This window comes from Calidris pugnax, unplaced genomic scaffold, assembly GCF_001431845.1.
Source record: "Calidris pugnax isolate Ruff unplaced genomic scaffold, ASM143184v1 scaffold42, whole genome shotgun sequence".
Lineage (NCBI taxonomy): Eukaryota > Metazoa > Chordata > Aves > Charadriiformes > Scolopacidae > Calidris > Calidris pugnax.
Window position 1 is genome coordinate 13,141 of NW_015090920.1, and position 19,079 is coordinate 32,219.

General features: G+C 46.9%; 1 protein-coding gene across 1 annotated transcript in view; it reads left to right on the forward strand.

The window, feature by feature from the left end:
- The window catches only part of LOC106892542 (estradiol 17-beta-dehydrogenase 11-like), a 12,232-nt gene extending 3,793 nt beyond the window's left edge, over positions 1-8,439 (forward strand). Inside the window, exons 3-8 of the mRNA XM_014949806.1 lie at positions 1,393-1,500; positions 2,221-2,352; positions 4,769-4,875; positions 6,121-6,258; positions 6,533-6,649; positions 7,787-8,439. Of these exons, the coding sequence (XP_014805292.1) occupies positions 1,393-1,500; positions 2,221-2,352; positions 4,769-4,875; positions 6,121-6,258; positions 6,533-6,649; positions 7,787-7,874 (690 nt within the window). The 3' untranslated portion in view covers positions 7,875-8,439. The remainder of the gene's footprint in view (positions 1-1,392; positions 1,501-2,220; positions 2,353-4,768; positions 4,876-6,120; positions 6,259-6,532; positions 6,650-7,786) is intronic.
- Positions 8,440-19,079: the final 10,640 nt, after the last annotated feature.

Below are 19,079 nucleotides of genomic sequence, written 5' to 3' on the forward strand. Positions count from 1 at the left end.
TCCTGTTGACAGGCAGCACTGCGCTGTGCTGTGTGTGAGCCCTCCTGCCCTCCGGGGCACTAGCCCAAGCTCTAGTTCAGCTGAGTTCACTAGAGCGCAAAAAGGCCTTGGCAAGCGGAGGATGGACAGGTACAAACACGCAGAGGATCAGTCAGTAGGGACCAAGGCAAAGCGGTGTGCGTGGGAGCCACGGGCTGTGCAGAGGGGGTGAGTGCTGGGCGGCAGCGTGCGGGAAAGGATTTTGACACCGTGGATCAGAAACCGCAGAGGAGTTCCTCGTGTCATGCCGAAGCTGATGAAAAAACAGCCCATCCCAAACAAAGGAACAAACAAAACCAGGACAAGCCTAGCATAAGGGAATGCGTGATCAGGGAGGACATTGCTGAATATATTCAGTGTGTGATGCCACCCGTTACAGCTGAGGCCGCTCTGGAGGGGTGGGAGGAGGCATGGTGCCAGTCTCTCCATGGGTGAAGGGCTGCTGTTGTGTTGTCTGTGTTGACTGGAAAGGGGGAAACAGGAATAAATTTAGTAGCATGCGAGACCTGGCTTTGGTACAAGGAAGTACATGGCAAGGGTGGGTGTAAGCAGGCACTGAAATACAATGCCAAGGGAGGTGGTGGGTGCCAAAGGTTTTAGGAGTTTGTTTCCCCGGTCCCCCTGCCCTGGCAAAGGCCTCGTTCCTGGGGGCCATCAGCCTTAAGCAGCAGCTAGAGCTGCCCAGTCATCCACCCCAGGGACTTGCACAGCTTCTGTCCCAGGCCAATTGTGAACTGGGGCTTTTCACAGAACAGGTCCCCGTTGGCACGGCTCTCTGGCGCCCAGGGACAAGGCTGCAGCAAAGTCAGTTTGGCCCTCGCTCGCTGGGTTGATGTAATGACTTAGGGGAGCTTCTGCTCTACATGTGTCCAACTGTTGTTCTTTTCAGAAACATCCCTCTACGCTGTGTGCTTTGGAGCACATCTGCCTTCTCCCCTCCAGCCTGTAAATACAGGGGTGCACAGGGCACTTTCCATCTGTCGGGGCTGTCAGCTGGGCCCGTGTTTTAAGAGCTCTGCTTTACCGTCACGGTGTCTGTCAGCTGTGCTGAGAAAGTCTCCGAGTGCCCCCTCTCTGCAGCCGAGCTCCCTATGCCTCACCAAGGCAAACTCGCTCTTGCTGCCACATTCCCCTCCTGCCAGGCACTCCACCCGGAATTGGAGGTTGGAAAGACTCGTCCTCCCACGGACCCCAGCTCTGTCCCTGGGCAGCCATGAACCGTTCAGGGCCCTGGCAGCGGTTACGTGATGGGGACAAATCCTCAGGCTCTAACTAGTCGGCTGCGGTGCCCAAGCAGCAACACGTGGGCAGGGTGCAGTTGACACGTGTGTCTTTCTTTTCTGCCTCTTGCAGCATGGCGTTGAGGACACGGCAGCAGAATGCGAAAGGCTGGGAGCCACTGTTGGAGCCTTTGTGGTGGACTGCAGCAAGAGGGAGGAAATCTACAGCGCTGCAGAGAAGGTACGGGGGCAGGGGCACACCCAGAGGCTTACCCAAACGTGCTCGATTTTCAGAATCACCAGGAAAACAAGAGGTATTGTATGCAAACCGTATAAGCCCTTGGGATCTCCCCACTTGTGGCTGCGTTCTGTACGGAGAGTGAAGTAGCCCTTCCGAGACCACAGATACAAGCCCTTGGCAGCTTGTGGCTGCGTTCTGTATGGAGAGTGAAGTAGCCCTTCCGAGACCACAGCCAGTCTCATCCTCTTTTGTGAGTCTCTGGGATATCACGCCTCATTGCCAAGTTTGCTCTTTAAAAGTCTGGCTCCTGGAGGAACTTCTGCCTTTTTAGTTTCCTGAACAGCACATGGACAACACTGGGGACATTTGAAACATTTCCCTGTAAAGGATATGGTCCGGCTGCCTCAAAACAGTCTGCACGTCCGTTGGCCCAGCCGTGACTACACAGAGCGTGCCGTGTCTGTGGGCAACACGTGGCAGACTGTACACACTGGCAGCAATTCAGGGAGAAGCATCAGATTTAAACCAGATTTCATGGTTACTTCTGCACACTTCCTACTGCGTCTGGAAGCGTAGCACGATCTTCCTCTCCCTAAAAGCAAGAGTGTTAAGAATTAAATTAACTGTGCCTCATTTTCCACAGCCTTGCCTTTTTTTTTCTTTTTTTTTTTTTGTAATACCAAATGACACACGCCTTTCTGATTTTCTTCTGCCCAAAAGGTGAAGAAGGACATTGGGGATGTCTCCATCCTGGTGAACAACGCTGGTGTGATTACAGCTGCCGACCTGCTCTCGACTCAGGACCACCAGATTGAAAGGATGTTTGAAGTCAACATTCTGGCTCACATGTGGGTAAGTGTCACTAGCACCTTTGTATTTACCTTTCTCTGGGAGCATTTCTGAGGAAGCATATTTAGACTCACAATTCTTTTCAGCCACCAGTGGACGACAAAGGCATCTTTTGGGCGTGTATAGCACAGGGGCACCCAGCTAGACGGACTGTTGGGAAACTTGATTGCCCTCTTGCTGATCTGAGCTTGGCCCAGTTTTTTCATTTTGGCTTCATGCGAGCGTGGGTTGGTCTCTGTGGGAGGTGTTCCAGGGATCCTCATTGCACTGGGTAGTTTGGGCACCCACAGCTGAGCACCCACACCCTGCAACTAGAAAATAGACGGGGGAAAACTACATAGCAATGTTTTTATCAGCTGACCCACACAGAAGGCAGCTGGCACATGCCCCAGATGGCCAGGCAGGTGCAGGTCGGGCAGAGCAGGGCAGGCACAGCCCCGCAGCTCTCAGCAGAGCCCGGCCACGGGGCAGAGCGAGGACTGGCCCCCCCAGACTGCAGCCCCCAGGCCCATCTCCCGGGGTGCTCTTCCCCTCGCGGTGTGTCCCCGCCTTCCCTCCTGGCTCCACGAGCTGCTTCCGAGCCCCTCTCCCACCATCCCTGCCTGTCCTTGTGACTGCCACCTCTCTCACCTCCCTGCAGACTTTCTCCCAGCTTTCTGCCAGCAGTCTGAGCCGAGGTGACACAGCTGGGTCCTGGCTCCTTGGCAGGTCCACAGCTGACCCCTGGGGTAGGGCAGCTGTCAGCAGGGCTTACAGAGTGGGAGGGTTTTGGTTGTTATGGACTTCTTCTTTGCAGCAGAAGAAAAGAGAAGCTGCAGATTGATGACTGTTTTATTGTACGTGCTGGAGCGAGACACCGCGCCTTTCTGATTTTCTTCTGCCCAAAAGGTGAAGAAGGACATTGGGGATGTCTCCATCCTGGTGAACAACGCTGGTGTGATTACAGCTGCCGACCTGCTCTCAACTCAGGACCACCAGATTGAAAGGATGTTTGAAGTCAACATTCTGGCTCACATGTGGGTAAGTGTCACTAGCACCTTTGTATTTACCTTTCTCTGGGAGCATTTTTGAGGAAGCATATTTAGACTCACAACTATTTTCAGCTACCAGTGGACGACAAAGGCATCTTTTGGGCGTGTATAGCACAGGGGCACCCAGCTAGACGGACTGTTGGGAAACTTGATTGCCCTCTTGCTGATCTGAGCTTGGCCCAGTTTTTTCATTTTGGCTTCATGCGAGCGTGGGTTGGTCTCTGTGGGAGGTGTTCCAGGGATCCTCATTGCACTGGGTAGTTTGGGCACCCCTGAGGAAGCATATTTAGACTCACAATTCTTTTCAGCCACCAGTGGACGACAAAGGCATCTTTTGGGCGTGTATAGCACAGGGGCACCCAGCTAGACGGACTGTTGGGAAACTTGATTGCCCTCTTGCTGATCTGAGCTTGGCCCAGTTTTTTCATTTTGGCTTCATGCGAGCGTGGGTTGGTCTCTGTGGGAGGTGTTCCAGGGATCCTCATTGCACTGGGTAGTTTGGGCACCCACAGCTGAGCACCCACACCCTGCAACTAGAAAATAGACGGGGGAAAACTACATAGCAATGTTTTTATCAGCTGACCCACACAGAAGGCAGCTGGCACATGCCCCAGATGGCCAGGCAGGTGCAGGTCGGGCAGAGCAGGGCAGGCACAGCCCCGCAGCTCTCAGCAGAGCCCGGCCACGGGGCAGAGCGAGGACTGGCCCCCCCAGACTGCAGCCCCCAGGCCCATCTCCCGGGGTGCTCTTCCCCTCGCGGTGTGTCCCCGCCTTCCCTCCTGGCTCCACGAGCTGCTTCCGAGCCCCTCTCCCACCATCCCTGCCTGTCCTTGTGACTGCCACCTCTCTCACCTCCCTGCAGACTTTCTCCCAGCTTTCTGCCAGCAGTCTGAGCCGAGGTGACACAGCTGGGTCCTGGCTCCTTGGCAGGTCCACAGCTGACCCCTGGGGTAGGGCAGCTGTCAGCAGGGCTTACAGAGTGGGAGGGTTTTGGTTGTTATGGACTTCTTCTTTGCAGCAGAAGAAAAGAGAAGCTGCAGATTGATGACTGTTTTATTGTACGTGCTGGAGCGAGACACCGGCAGCGCTGCCGCCAGACACCTCTAGCCTAAAAGGCAGTGTAGGAAAGATGTGAGCATCGGCTCCTCTTTAGAGCCAACTTTCTGAAACATTCCCATATGAAAAATAGGTTGCCAGCTGTACCACCTGAATGGAAAATGGGTATCTCTGTGGCACTCGGAATCTGAGGGGCTGTGCAGCATGTAGCATTAGTTGCTTAATTAATGATAGTCATGGTCAGTGTCAAATATGTCTAAAACAACATTGTTCTTTTCCTCCTCCCTTGTCTCCCCCCACATTTTTGCCTCTTGGTTTTAATGACTTTTAAGACCACAAGAGCTTTCCTGCCAACCATGATGAACAACAACCACGGTCACATTGTCACAGTTGCTTCGGCAGCAGGTCATCTTGTGACTTCTTTCATGGTAGCTTATTGGTAAGTGATTTTAAAATCCTCTCAATTTTTTTTTTTTATTTTCTTGTTAATTGCGTCTTTAATTCGCCATCTGCAAGCACAGAGTGACCAAAATAATGATTCCACTGAATACAGTGTGTCCAAAGGACCATGCCGAGGTAGAAAAAAGCACAGCAGCCAGTACTTAAGGATGCCTGGAAGTTGCCATGGATTTGTTTCTTAGCTCTGACTAAATCAGGAGCAATGCTTGGATGAAGGAACGGCCACGTGAGACACATCAACTAATGCAAGCTTCTCCTTTTTTCTCTCCCTCACTGATCCAGACTTTTGCTTAGCAACCAAGGTATCCCCTTCCATTCTCCTCCTTAGAACGTAGCACTTCTGTGAGTTGTGGTCGTGTTGTCAAGTAAACTCCTCATGAGTAGCTTTTGGTCTTTCTACCATTGTGGTAGTGACTCGTGTATAGAAATACTTCTGCCATCGTGAGATAAAATTGCTTCTCTACTTGAAACACATCTAGAAAAGCACAGAAAAACTGTTGGATTGCACACTGTCATTCTGCATCCGATCTAGCGCTCTGTAACAGCAGCTCCAGGCAGAGCAGTCTTCCCTTGGGAACCCTTCTCAGAGTTGGCAAGGCCAGAACTTCCCAGCCCGGGATTTTACTGGGATTCCACCATCCCAATCAACAGCAGTCAATAAAGGGAATCCCTGGTTTTGCTTGCTTTGGAGTTGGTTTATACTCCTGGCCTGTTCCAGTTTCTGAAGCAATATGTTTCTCAAGTTTTCCATGGATACTTCTCCTCTATTTCAAAACTCATATGCAACTGTCACACAACCATCCTGTGTGGTATGAGAAAAAGTAGATTTTTTTTCCATTTCTACTCTGCCCATCCTTCTTCATTTTACAGACTGAAGCTGAATGCCTCCTAAGAGGAGGGAAAAATAGGAAGTCCATCGATTGATGCACAGGAGTTACCATTTCCTAAGAACTCCTGACATTCCTTTGTTCACCACTAAGGCAGCTTTTCCCGAATGACACCCGCTCTGCATCCCACACTTACTCCCCCAAGCAGCAATATCTCCTCCAGCACAGGGCACTCTGGCACGGGGGAAGTTAGAATTCTTCCCTGCCTTTTCTTCTCCGCTGGGTTACGGTTTTTTGCCTCCAAGTCAGTGCTGTGTGACTTTTGAGGCCATTTCCAGGTGCAGAAAGTTAAAAAGAGTATTTCTGCCTTCTCATTGGTGCTTTTTCCCCTCCTGCAGTTCAAGCAAGTTTGCTGCGGTTGGATTTCACAAGGCTCTGACAGAGGAGCTGTCTACCTTGGGAAAGGATGGGATAAAAACTACGTGTCTTTGTCCAGTTTTTATAAACACGGGGTTTGTCAAAAACCCCAGTACAAGGTAACTATGACAACTCTGCTTTCCTGTCCTTCCTTCTTTGCATCAAGGCACTACATATTAGCCCCAGCTTTAGGCCTTGTACTCCAAGGGACTATATGAAACCAGAAATAAATTGGTATACAGCTTGAGATAAAGAAAATCTGCATTGTCCTTTAACCCACGTGATGGTTGCATTTGACTTCCCTGAGTTTGTGCATATGCAAAACCCCCTACATCAGCTAGTACCACCCATGTTTTACCGCCGTAGCTCTTACACATATGCTTTCCTGTGTAGGCTTGGAAAGATTTTGGAGATTGAAGAAGTTGTCGAGGCCCTGATGGAAGGAATACTGACCAACCAGAAAATGGTTTTTGTTCCATCAAATCAACGTGTTGCTTTACTCTTTGAAAGGTAAGTAGGAAAAAAAACCACCCAAAGAAAAACATCCCTACATCTATCAAATCTTGCTGAGTGTACAAGCCTTGATTTACAAACTTGTAACTTTTGAGTCAGGATTACGTTTTATTTTAGAACACATCAGAAAGCTAACCAAATAGTACAGTGATTTTTTCTACTTACAACCACAGACATCATCCATAGAAAGATTTTGTTGAGTCCTCTCATAGGTCATTATGATACACTTTCTGCAGCTAGCTGTTCTCAGTGGAGAACTTGACTGCTCTTCAGGCTCATTTGGCAGGGGGGGAGAGTACTAAAGAACACTTTTTCTTCACAGATTGCTGTTTCCCTTTTGCCTGCAAACAACATTTTCTCTGGAACAGCAGCCTTAGAGAAGTTTCAGAAAGAGACGATGACCTGCTGATTATTAGTATTTTTTTCTTCACTTCAACATCAAAGATTGAGGTCACAGAGTGGGAAAATTGCTTTAAATTGGCTCTATTGCTTAGCTCTGCTGTGTGAAGCAAGACTTGTCCTCCCAGATGTCTTTAATGTCCAGTGTAGCTGCTCTATCGAGGTGGTGTCTTCATCAGACTTCAGGTTCCAAACCTAGAATTAACTTCAGAACAACTAAATTAAGTTTTCAGTTAATTTCTAGAGGATCTCATGAAACACTTAGTAATTTCCTGTTTGTGAATGCCAGTAAATTTGGATCTAACCAGAATAGATATTTCCATATTTCTTTTTCTGAAGAGGTGTAAAGATGTCTGGTCCTTTTTTTTTTTTTTTTCCCCTCCAAGATTCCCCAATTTAACCATGTAAACTTTTGAAAGCAAAGAGAAAGCAAATGCATGCATCTGTGTTCAATATTAAAACTTCCTGGATCCTGCAGCAATATTGCAACCCAAATACTGCCCAGTACATACCTGTCCTGGAGTTGTCATAAAAGGAGATGGAATTAACGTTATTCATATATCGATGAGGGCTACAAATACTTTGGAAATAATGCCTTAAATGTCTTGGTCTCAGGCCATGTGCGTGCACACATTCTGCTCCCAGACCAGCTCTTCCTTCAGCTGCAGTTCCAGTTTTTCCCCATAGTTGAAGTCACTTATCCTACGTTTCATTTCATTTTATTATCTCTTTCAGGTTGTTTCCAGAACGTGCCCTGAATGTTCTGAAGAAGCTGACTGATGTCAAGTTTGATGCAGTCGTGGGCCAGAGAAGCACCCAGTGAAAAGCAAAAAATTACTCTCATTTCCCAGTGGCACAGGTGAAAACAGAACATGTGCTGAGCATAGTTGAGCTGGTTTGATCCAGAGCTGAACTGAGACACGTGCTCCCAGGCCACCATTGCCAAGCTCACCTAAGGGTGTCTCCCCCACCTGCAGCAGCTGTATAACAGGGAGTGTTAACAAAGCACAGCCACAGCTCTACAAGTCTGAAGGGCTTTGGCTGTCCATGGTGTCGCCTCCATCTCCTGGCGCTGAGGCAGACAGGAATTCCCACAAAGCCCGTTTTTGGACAGCACAGAGTGAGTGCAAAGGCATTGCCTGAGAATATGTTAATCTGGACTCGTCCCTGAGCAAAGGTGTCTTGCAAGAAGCAATTTATAGAGCAGGTGGGTGGCCTGTTTCACCTCAATTTATCTTTTCAAATTTAAAAAAAAGTGCTCTAATGAACACTCAGTTTTGTGTGCTTTCATAGTGAGTGCCTGAAATAATACAGCCTTGTTACATTGATTATCAAGTATGCATCAGCACCATGCCTTATTCCAAATAAATACAGTTTGTTAACACAAAGATGTCTTTCACCCGTGAAAGTCATAACCAGGTTCTAGAGGCTGATTCAAGGCACGGTATGAAGTAATACACCCTTTCCCCATATCATTTATCATAATATTTATCTGAAATTCCCAAACACCTTCCTGTGAAAACAGTGCAGTATTTCTCTAAAAATTACTGGGTGCCCTCCTTCATTTCAGGCATGCTAGAGCATGTGATTTATTACATGAGAACGCAGACCAAGTTGGACTATTTTTCTTCTTACATTACGAGACAAATAATCCAAGCTAATGAAAATTCTGCAGTCTGTCTGCTTCAGTAGTTGTAATTCAGACTCATCTTGATAAGGACACAGAGCGTGTCATCAGTAGGTTTGCAGATGACACCAAGTTAAGCAGGAGTGTTGCGATCAAGTGCATGAGGACAGGGAGGCTCTACAGAGAGACTTGGATAGATTGGATCGATGGGCCAACGTTAATAGGATGAGGTTCAACAAGACCAAGTTCCAGGTCCTGCACTTGGGCCACACCAACCCCCTGCATTGGTACAGGCTTGGGGAAGTGTGTCTGGAGCTGCCTGGCAGAAAAGGACCTGGGGCTTCTAATTGACAAGCGACTGAATATGAGCCAGCAGTGTGCCCAGGTGGCCAAGAAAGCCAATGGCATCCTGGCTTGGATTAGAAATAGTGTGACCAGCAGAAGGAGGGAGGTGATTGTGCCCCTGTACTCAGCACTGGTGAGGCCACACCTCGAGCATTGTCCAGTTTTGGGCACCTCAATCCAAGAGAGATCTGGAGGTGCTGGAGGGGGTGCAGAGGAGACAACGAAGCTGGTGAAGGGCCTGGAGAACAGACCTTATGAAGAATGATTGAAGGAGCTGGGACTGTTTAGTTTGAGGAAGAGGAGGCTGAGGGGAGACCTCATCACTCTCTACAACTACTTGAAAGGCCATTGTAGAGAGGTTGGAGCTGGTCTCTTCTCACAGGTAATTAGCCATAGAACAAGAGGGAATGGCTTCAAGTTGCAACAGGGTAGGTTTAGAGTGGCCATTAGGAAACAATTCTTCACAGAAAGAGTGGTCAGAGATTGGAATAGGCTGCCCAGGGAGGGGGTTGAGTCACCATCCCTGGATGTGCTTTAACAGTCGATTGGATGTGGTGTTGGGGGATATGGTGTAGGGGAGAACTTTGTAGAGTGGGGTTGATGGTTGGACTCGATGATCCCAAGGGTCTTTTCCAACCTGAACAACCTGATTCTATGTGTTACAGAAAAGAGCAATGCTATGCTGAGCCAGGAAAGCCTTTGTTCACATGCAGCAATCAAGTTTCAGTTGCAGTCCACAGTCCTACACCTGTGTACAATGCAAGAGAACTCCTGCAAACTCCTAAATACGTCTTCATTTTGACTAATTAATACATTCATCACAACACAAATTTATACCCATACAGACACCAGATAACACATGTCCTTCCACATAAATTTTTGTACTTCTGTCTCTTCAAACATATCTGCACCAGACTAAGGGCTTATGTATTCCACTTCTCTGAAATGCTGCCTCGCTGACTGGAGACGGTGCTGCAGCAACATCTCTGTGTGATCATGCTCTTCACATTCCCAACCCTGCCCTGCCTCTTCCAGGTGCAGGCGAGTGGGGATTCTCAACAGGAGAAGGCACACAAGGTGCCAGAGGTGGGGGAGAGGCAGCCATGCTGCTGATGGGCCAGATGAGCCTCTCAACGCTCCTCATCACAAGCTGGGGGCCTGCTCTGACGGGACCCACCTTGACCAGGAGGTTAAGCCCCCCAAAGGCCTTTGGCCTGTGGTACAAGAGAACAGCACGGGTCAAAGACCTCTTCAGAGCACCAATGGTCGTTCCACCTGCTTGTGCAACTCCCACCTGTGCCAGGCACTTGCTGGCTTGCAGCCATCTGAGGGAGGTCTGAACACACTGCTGCCTTCAGCACGCCTGGAAACGGGTGGCTTCCAGTCGAATCCACCCCATTCACTTGAGCATTTCATGTTGTTCTGCAAAGTGAGGGTCTTCAGAAAAGGGAGAGCCCTCATCATCCAGCTCCTCCTGTTCTTAAGTGGCAACAGGTAGAAGTCTGTGCTGTCAACAGCACCAACGGTTGCTAAATGACACAAAAATGGTTGCCTTTTTGCTGAGGTAGCAATCGTGTAACAGGACATTCGTGGTGTGTCAAGGCACAAGTTCCCAGCTTGGGAACTTCTGCTTCATCGTGCAAGACTCCTGTAGCCAAGAAAGGAAAAGAAAGAAGGGGGTTCCAAATTGGGTCATTAAAACAAAAAAAAAAAAGTTAGAAGCTCAATAATTTAAATAGCTTAATAGATTTAATAATATTTCGGCATGGTTTCCATTTGAAACCAAAGTCAAATTGTGAGGGTTTTGCTGGCCCTGCTTTTTTTTTTTTTTTTTAACATTCTTCACTTTCCACCCAGCTTAGCCTCTTCTGGTACACACCTTTCACGTTTCTGATATTTCATGGCTTAGATCCCTGGTCCAAGGTACAGCACAGTCCAATGACTCCCGAGAAAAAGCTCAAAAAGACCCCCAAGACAACATCCTGAGGAGCAGGCCCTCTTCTCAGAGAGGGGAAGGACTGGCTCCAGTAGCACACATCAGACAAGTATTTGGCCTCTCCTGGCTCACTATCCCCACCAGCCCTGAGCATCATTCCGATTCTGATGGCAGCATTAAACTGGAAGACAAAGTCCCTCGAGGAATGACAGACAGCAGCCTTCTGCAGAGTCTGTTCCTTAGCACACTTACACCCAAGGAAAGGGAGGCTGTGGTGACTCCTGCTTTGCCAGATCCAGTCCAGTCTCTCAAAGCCCAGAGGTATTACCAGGCAACACAATTTGTACCCTACTCCCTACGTGGCTACACTTCCTCTCTGTGTCTCCTAGGGCTGCAAGTCTTCTGCTTGGCATAAAGAAACGGAAACCAAAGCAAGGATTTAAGACTCACCCCCTGAACACCAGTGGCAGAATTCAGCCATCAAGCCTTCGGGGCTCCTGGGTTCTCTTCCTGGCCACACCAACCAACAGAACCTCATCCCAAAGTGTGGTGAGTATGGCTGCCCAGCAGGAGCTCCTGTCAGCAAGCTTCATAGAGGCGTCTACAGCCAAGTCCCAAAACTGAAGAGGGGTACGTCACACCCCGGCTTCGGGCTCCTTCTGAGTCGGGTCGGTGACTCTGGCCTCGTGCTCTGCCTCCCTCCGAGGGGTCTCCTGGAGTCGGTGCTTCTCTGCCCTCCCTGCCTCCTCCGTCTCAGCCACAGCACTGACTGGAGCCCCGTGCCAGGGAAATGACAGCTCTGCAATTAGGGTCTGGCCCAAACCCCAATGTGTTAATTAGGAACAATTAGGAAAGTAGGAAGTGCCTAGCTCTGAATCTCTCTGCTGGAGCTGACCCGGCCTCCCACAGACAAGAGGAGTAACAGTGCAGCCAAACCACTGGGACATTGGCTAGAGCTCTGTGGAGCTCCTTCCCCAGCTCTCACACCCTTCTGCTTTCAGAAAGCACAGGAGTTTGAGGATTGCACAGGGACTTTATGTACCGGGTTCACTATTTATTGCCTGAGCTTCTGTACCCAGTGTGCAGATGCCGCTGCTGTGAGTACCCCACCAGCTGGCAGGGGCTCTGCTCCCCATTGCGGGAGTCGTGAAAGAGAACCATTGGTACCACGAGCCCTATAGCTGTATTTTTAAGCTACATGGCCAGGCACTGTGCTCATACACTGTTTTGGAGTTGTCTGTATTGTTGAAGTGTTAGATGCTTACTTGCCCATAACCGTGTCCGACAGCACATGCTGTGGCATAGCCTGGGGGCAGCGCGTACCCGGGTACAGAGCTGCTGGGCTGGCAATGTGGGTGAGACTGTCTGCTTTGCGAGAGGAGTGGGAGTTCACAGACACAGAAACCTCCTGTGGACACCATCCAAGTCAACACTGAATAAAACAAAGGAGAAGCTGTGATAGATTCCCTTTGCCCACCTTATACACAGACCTGACTGATCTGAAATTCGAGAGGCTCATTACTAGAGGAAAGAATAACATTTAGAACAATTTTTAATGCAAATATTTAACATTTGTAATTACTGTCTTCATCATGATAGGTAACATTTTCAAGACTCTAAGTGGCTTCAGCTCATCTCAGTCACGTTGAGTTTTACTGAATTTCTAATAGCATAGATTAAAGCTCCCCGCAGCACTGCAGCCTGACTTGTCTCTTTAGCAAAGCCCTTGAATTCTACTCAGAATGTTAGGAGAATCATCCCAAATTGTGATTCTTGCCACAAACCTAGGCTACTTAACAAGTGAGAATCATGCCTGTACATCTTATTGCCACTGTCTGCTAGCACTGAGGTCCCAACCTCACGACTGGGGCAATATTCATAGTATTGTAGTGCTTGCAGGTAATGCCATTATGCATAAAAATATATGCAATTTTAGGCAGCATTTCAGAACATGGATGTCTAAATGCACAGAACTTCCTGAACCCAGCAGCTCAATGAAAAGTGTTTGGGGGTTGTTTCTTTTTCTGCTGCTCCATCGAAATTAAGCATCTGAGATTACTGGCTGTTCACGGTGTTGCAAAACTGTGCAAAATCCCATTCTGAAACAAATTTCTGGTACCTTAAACCTTTCAGATTCTTTCATTTTGCATCCATTATCTGGTCATGCATTTTGCTCTTTTCCAAGCATGTCTCTTGCTTTCTGTACTTATGCCACAGTTTGAGCTCACCACTAAGAGGTTTGCAGTTTTACTCCAGAACATCTATTAGACTATGAATAAGCTTACATTTATCCAACAAGCCAGGTGTCATCAGGAGTAAACACACTCTCATGCAAACTATTTCCCCTCTGTGTTCTCAGCCTTTTAATGTTCACAGCTCGTAGCTGATCATTTTCCAAAACATCACAATCAAAATGTTTTTCAAGAAACATTCTAGTTAAACAGATGCTGCATCAGGAGGATGTGCTCATTGCTCAAAAATAACCCAGTGACAACACTGATTGTGCTTCTCTAGAAAGGAATTCCAGACACTGATGTTCACTTTCACTAGTACCTACCAGCTTGCTAATCATGAGGCAATCTCTAATGGGAAAAAATTCCAAACATTGAGCAGGAACTTGTACTAATCTTTTGATGACCACATAAGTTTGATGATGAAATATTTCTGCTTTCTTTTGAAAAGTTGACCTGGAATATAGTACATAAAAAGTTCTTCCAGCCTTATAGCACTGATACCTGCACTCTAAAAGAAGTAAAAAGTTGACGAATGTGTAATAACTGGTGCAGTGGTCTGCACTTACTCTCGTCTAGCGATTTCTGTGCAGTTACACTGAAACTGTGCTGGAAAAAGACAAGATTCAAGTCTTTCTGGTATGAAAAATATTAAGGGGAGGAAAAAAGTTATTTATCTGGAGCTCAGTTCTCAAAGCCCTTAAAGCCCCATAACATGTGCAGTTAACACTAGTTCTGGCTGCACAGCTTACTCATCAGTGTTATCTTCCCAGCTGAACACTTTGTTCATGTGGCACATTCCCACTTTCATCCTCCTCTCTCTCTGACATAAAATGGTAGCAAGAGCCCTTTTAAACACAAGCACAATTACAAGGGGATTTTAATGAGCTTGTCTGGGAGGAGGCTACACCATCATTTACAGAAAGCAAAGTAATATGGGACCAAAAAAAAAAAACCCAAACACAAACATTTTAGATTAATTATTTCCTTAGAAATACCCTTTTAGGTCACTCAGAGCTACATGTCAGTTCCTGTGAATTTAATGAATAGTTTCAGCGAAAAAAAGAAAAAAAGTGTAAAACATTTTGAGTAAGATAAATAGAGCTAAACTTAATTTTATAAAGGAAAACCAAATGCAAACATGTTTGTTTTTTTTTTTTTAAAGTCACCAAGACAAAACATGTGACTTCTGTGATTCTGGTATAGAAATGAAAACCGTTACTTTGGGATACAATGATGCAGATCCTCCTTTGCAAAGGCTCTGCTTTTTATACATACGGGCTAATTATTAAGTGACAGATGTGGTTCGGCTAAGGAAACTCCGCTTGGGCCACACAGCTAACATCGGCCACAGCAGGGTCCCACTGTCCCAGTTTCAAATGACACATTTGATAACTGTTCCTCATTTTTGGAAGTTTAAAGCAGTACGAGCGCAGTAAGAATATTCTACTGAGCATGACCTAAACTTTATTGCTCACAAGAATGTAAGAGCGAAACCAATCTGACATTAGCACACTAATTATCAGCGGCGCCGTTACAGCTAGCACAGCTGTGTTGCTCCTGAGATTCAACTGTCTTTGCACAGGACTGGCGGTACTTTGTAAACGATACTCCTTTTATATCTGTTAATTGTAATGGATGCAACATCAAGAATGAGTCAGAATCATTAAAAAATGCAACATCTTATGAACATAGTTTATACTCACTGTTTATATTTTCATTTTCTATATGAAGAATTCCTGATTTACAAGTATTATTTTGTTCCTAATCCATATGGTTAATCATTAACCAAATAGGCTGTAGCTCACTTCATGCTCTCTCTCCTAAGGAGAAAGGAACATATAAAAAGGGATGAATGAATGGCATGTGTTAAACAGAGGTGTACTCCTCTTTAGCAGGATGACTGAAGCCCATGTATACCCCAGGCCTATATGCAAGAAAGCAGCAGCACAGATTTTTCAGATAGTTATTTTTCAAGCCATGAATTGTCCCGTCTCAGAGCTGTTGAGTCATGATTTCTCTTTTGGACCAAGTGAACTTAATTTTCCCCTCATGAAGAGTAAGACTGAAAAAAAAATAAACCAGCTATTTAAGCTTTCACAGTTGGTTCTTTAGTCATATATCTGCTTCTCTCACTTTTTTTTTTTTTTTAAATTGTTACCATCAGGAACTAGAAATATTTTTAAATTAGTTTTTCAGAGGGGATTCCTGTTCTCAAAGCACCCCTGCTTGATAAAAAGTGTCTATCCCTTGCCTGACTGGGCACAATTGGAAACTATTTCTTAGTTTCTTAACATTATTCCTGGATACAGGATGTATTAAAAATAGATAGCAGAAAAATAGATGACAATAAAGGCCAGTTTTAAGAATCTGTGTTTTCATTTGTTGCATTTCTCAGTTTAATAAGTTGGCCTTTACAGCAAGGAGATAAAATACTGAAGTCTTACAGATCCCTTAAAGCCAACCAGCCAACAAAGTAGCTTAGCAATCATCCAGGCTTTATTCTTTTGCTGTAGATTATTTTAAATGAACACTAATCCTGCTATGAAGCTTCCGATTCCACAGACTCTACATTGCCTTCAGATACAGTGCAAAGTTTGGGAGTCTGAGGTCCCTTTCACTACTAATAGGCATCACACAGCAAAGCATACACAGGCTAGTCTTTTGTGGTTTTATTGTTGCAGAGCTAAGGAGATGATTGAATAAACTTAAGCAAATACATTAGAAGAACTAATCGGATTTGCATTTCCTAAAACATAACTCTTGACCAGTGCAATTTTATAAATATTAACTGTGTTTTCTAGAAGATGTTTTCCGATTCTCCAATTGCTAACCCAATGTGCCAGTATAGTTTTAAACTCAAGTCTTTAAGAGAATCCAATCACATAAGTTATATTTACTAACAGAACAAAAGCATTTACCAGAGAAGTCAATGGATCACCAGGATTCCAGCCTCAAAGTTTCTCCATGTTCAGGAAAAGGTAACCTTTTTCTGCCATCAGAGACTGTACATCAGACATGTAAATCAGTACTTGCAAGGACTTAGTGGATATGTATATCTGAGGGCAGCAGGGGAGCAACCGTGCCAAAACCCCTAGTGGCAGCAAAACTAAACAATGGCCTCGTTGTGCATTGAAGGCCTGATCAAACTATTACTGAAGTCAATGGGAGCCTTTTCAGCGGTTTCCAGGGGCACTGGATGAGAGCCACAATACAAGCAGCATCGCTAACTCTCAAAACCAGAAATAAGAGCACAAAGGCGCTAGTTTCTCATTTAGAACAGCAGTCTGCCCACTGATTCCTCCTACCTTTTTACAGCACAGAGCAACAAGCTTGCTCCAGTCCCTGGCGCTCATCTCGAGAGCCTAGGAGGTAAAATTTCCCACAACATCTCAAGTGTCAAGCTTTCATCTTGATGAGAACCAATCTGGGTAAGTAAAGCAGCTGCCAGGCTTGACATCGTGGACATATGATGTAGAAAGTATGAGGCAAATAAAGAATAAAAGCACACGCTACAGCAGAAGGCAAGGAGAAAACTGCGAAACGCAAAGCTCTGACAAACTTGGTCCCATCAGAGCATTGGGTGTGTGCCTGCCGTTCCCCCACTTCCCAACCCCCTGGCCAGGAGGTCTATCTGGGTCAGTTCATCCTCACAGCCTTCCGAAAGCTGCTCATGGCCAGCAGCGTCTCTGCCAGGTACATACAGGTTAGTACCTTTCAAACACATGGATGGATTCGGGGAGGATTGGTCAGTTTTCTGTATTCACAAAAACAGCCAGTAAGGCATTGCTGAATTGGAATTTTCTGAGATGTGTTTATGCAAAACCTAAAATGTTTTCAGTTGACAAAAACTGGGACACTCCTGTCACGCCATGAAATCACTTCAGCTGTTTGCTACTGAATTTTCATCACCTCTGACCTCTATGAAAGACACAGTAGTGGTGGGGAATAACAACCCAAACCCATTAAATAGTTATATTTTAGATAATAATAATTATCCCCATTTTCCCATGGATAGTGTTCTATTTTTTCCTCCAACAGACCAGCTCAAATAGCAGTGTTATTTAGTTGGACAGTCTTGCCTTTAAAACCTCTAAAATGTGCATCTCCTCCTAAACATAATATACATGTATTCTGCATGGAACTGTAAACCTCCAGCCACTCATTCTCAGATGAATATGGATTTATGACACACCCTCCTACTTTTCAGCAGAATTGTGTTGTATTCAGGAAAAAAGGAAATCCTAGAATTATTATGCACATCTATGGAGCTGAACTTGGCACGCTGCATGAGAGTCCAGCTTTCAGCTCTGCAGTATGTAACTGGAAAAACTATTGAGCTATTTAGCTGTGGGACTAGAGGTGGAAGGCATTTTCAGTTGGCAAGCTGTGCTTGCTTTTGTGCAAGACAGCTATTTAAGAAGACTCTGTACTTCCCAGAGCATGTATTTTTTTTTATTAAGGTCTTTCTTCATTTCTAACGGCCTGTAAAACATTCCTAGCCAACTCTTTTCAAGTCAAGCTTTAAGCAAAATAGGACCAAGACTTACTCTTATTGCTCCACAAGCAGAGAGATGCACTAGAGAGACTGAAACAAACCTGGGGGAAAACATATTCCTGCACTTAAGGGGGCATATGACAGCACTGTGCAAGACACACTGCATGGGTCAGAGCTGGTGGACAGGTGGGGAGGAAGGAGCTGGTACAGCTTTTTCCTCTCTCCTAGATCGTTGTCTCTGAACTCATGGCAAGCAGTTCCTCTGAAGTCTGAAGAGGGATCGCTCTGATCCGTATTACCTAGAAGACTGCCATAGTTCAGATTTTTGGAACTGTTCTGCCCGCCTCTGCTTCACGCTGAAAGGCAGCTTTATTATGTGCCAAAAGGAAAAGAGATAAGCTTTAGTACATGGCATTGAACCAGAAAAAGGAAAGATGTTTATGAGATAATAACAAGGCAACACACCCAGTTTCACTGTAGAACTGTCCTGGGATGGATACCTAGCATGTGCTCCAGCAGTACTTGTGTGCCTCTGCTCATGTGCAAATTTTGGTTTTTCTTTTAAATTGGCCTGTAACATGTATTTTTCACAGAAACCACTTTCTAATGGAAAGGGAATAGTCCAAGTAAGACATCAATTATAGCGAGAAGAGTAACTATTCCCAGAATGCTGCTTGATAACCAGGTGGCGCTGGCACAGAGGGATCAGCCACCCCTCAGGGCCACCGGCTCCTGCTGACCTCGGCGGTGCTCCTCCACCGTCCCACCGGCTCCTGCTGACCTCGGCGGTGCTCCTCCACCGTCCCACCGGCTCCTGCTGACCTCGGCGGTGCTCCTCCGTCCCAGGGGAAGCCGGAGCCATGCCCAGGGCAACTCGCCTCAGCCACCCTGCTGCCACCCTGCCCTTGGAGCAGCACCCCCACACACACCTTGTGCAGTCACCGTAAACTGCCCGAGCTAAAAGAAACTCTGCTGCGGGCCCACTGTTAAGCAGCAGTGGAGTACCCCTGCCTGGCTGTACCGCCATGTTTGCTTTTTCCCCTTTTCTAAAGCACACGAGTTTCACAGCAGCAGAACCCTCGGTGCAGCAGCCTCCCTCGTAGGCTGTTTCCCCTCTGTTTCTTAAGAGCTGGCCCTGGCACTCCAGGCGCTGTGGCCCACTCTGGCCCGCGCAGCACAGGCCTGCCGCCCGGTGAGGGACGGCCTGGCTCCGGTGTAACGCCACAGGAGGTACCGACTGCGGCACGGGCTCGGACACGGGCCGAACCCTCTCCTCACGGGGGGGGCGGGTGCCACAGCGCTGCCGTTCCGTACGGCCACAGGCCCAGGCTGGAAGGCGCCGCACGCGCAGGACCGCCGGCTGCCTCACACCGCCCCGCCGCGGCCCGCGC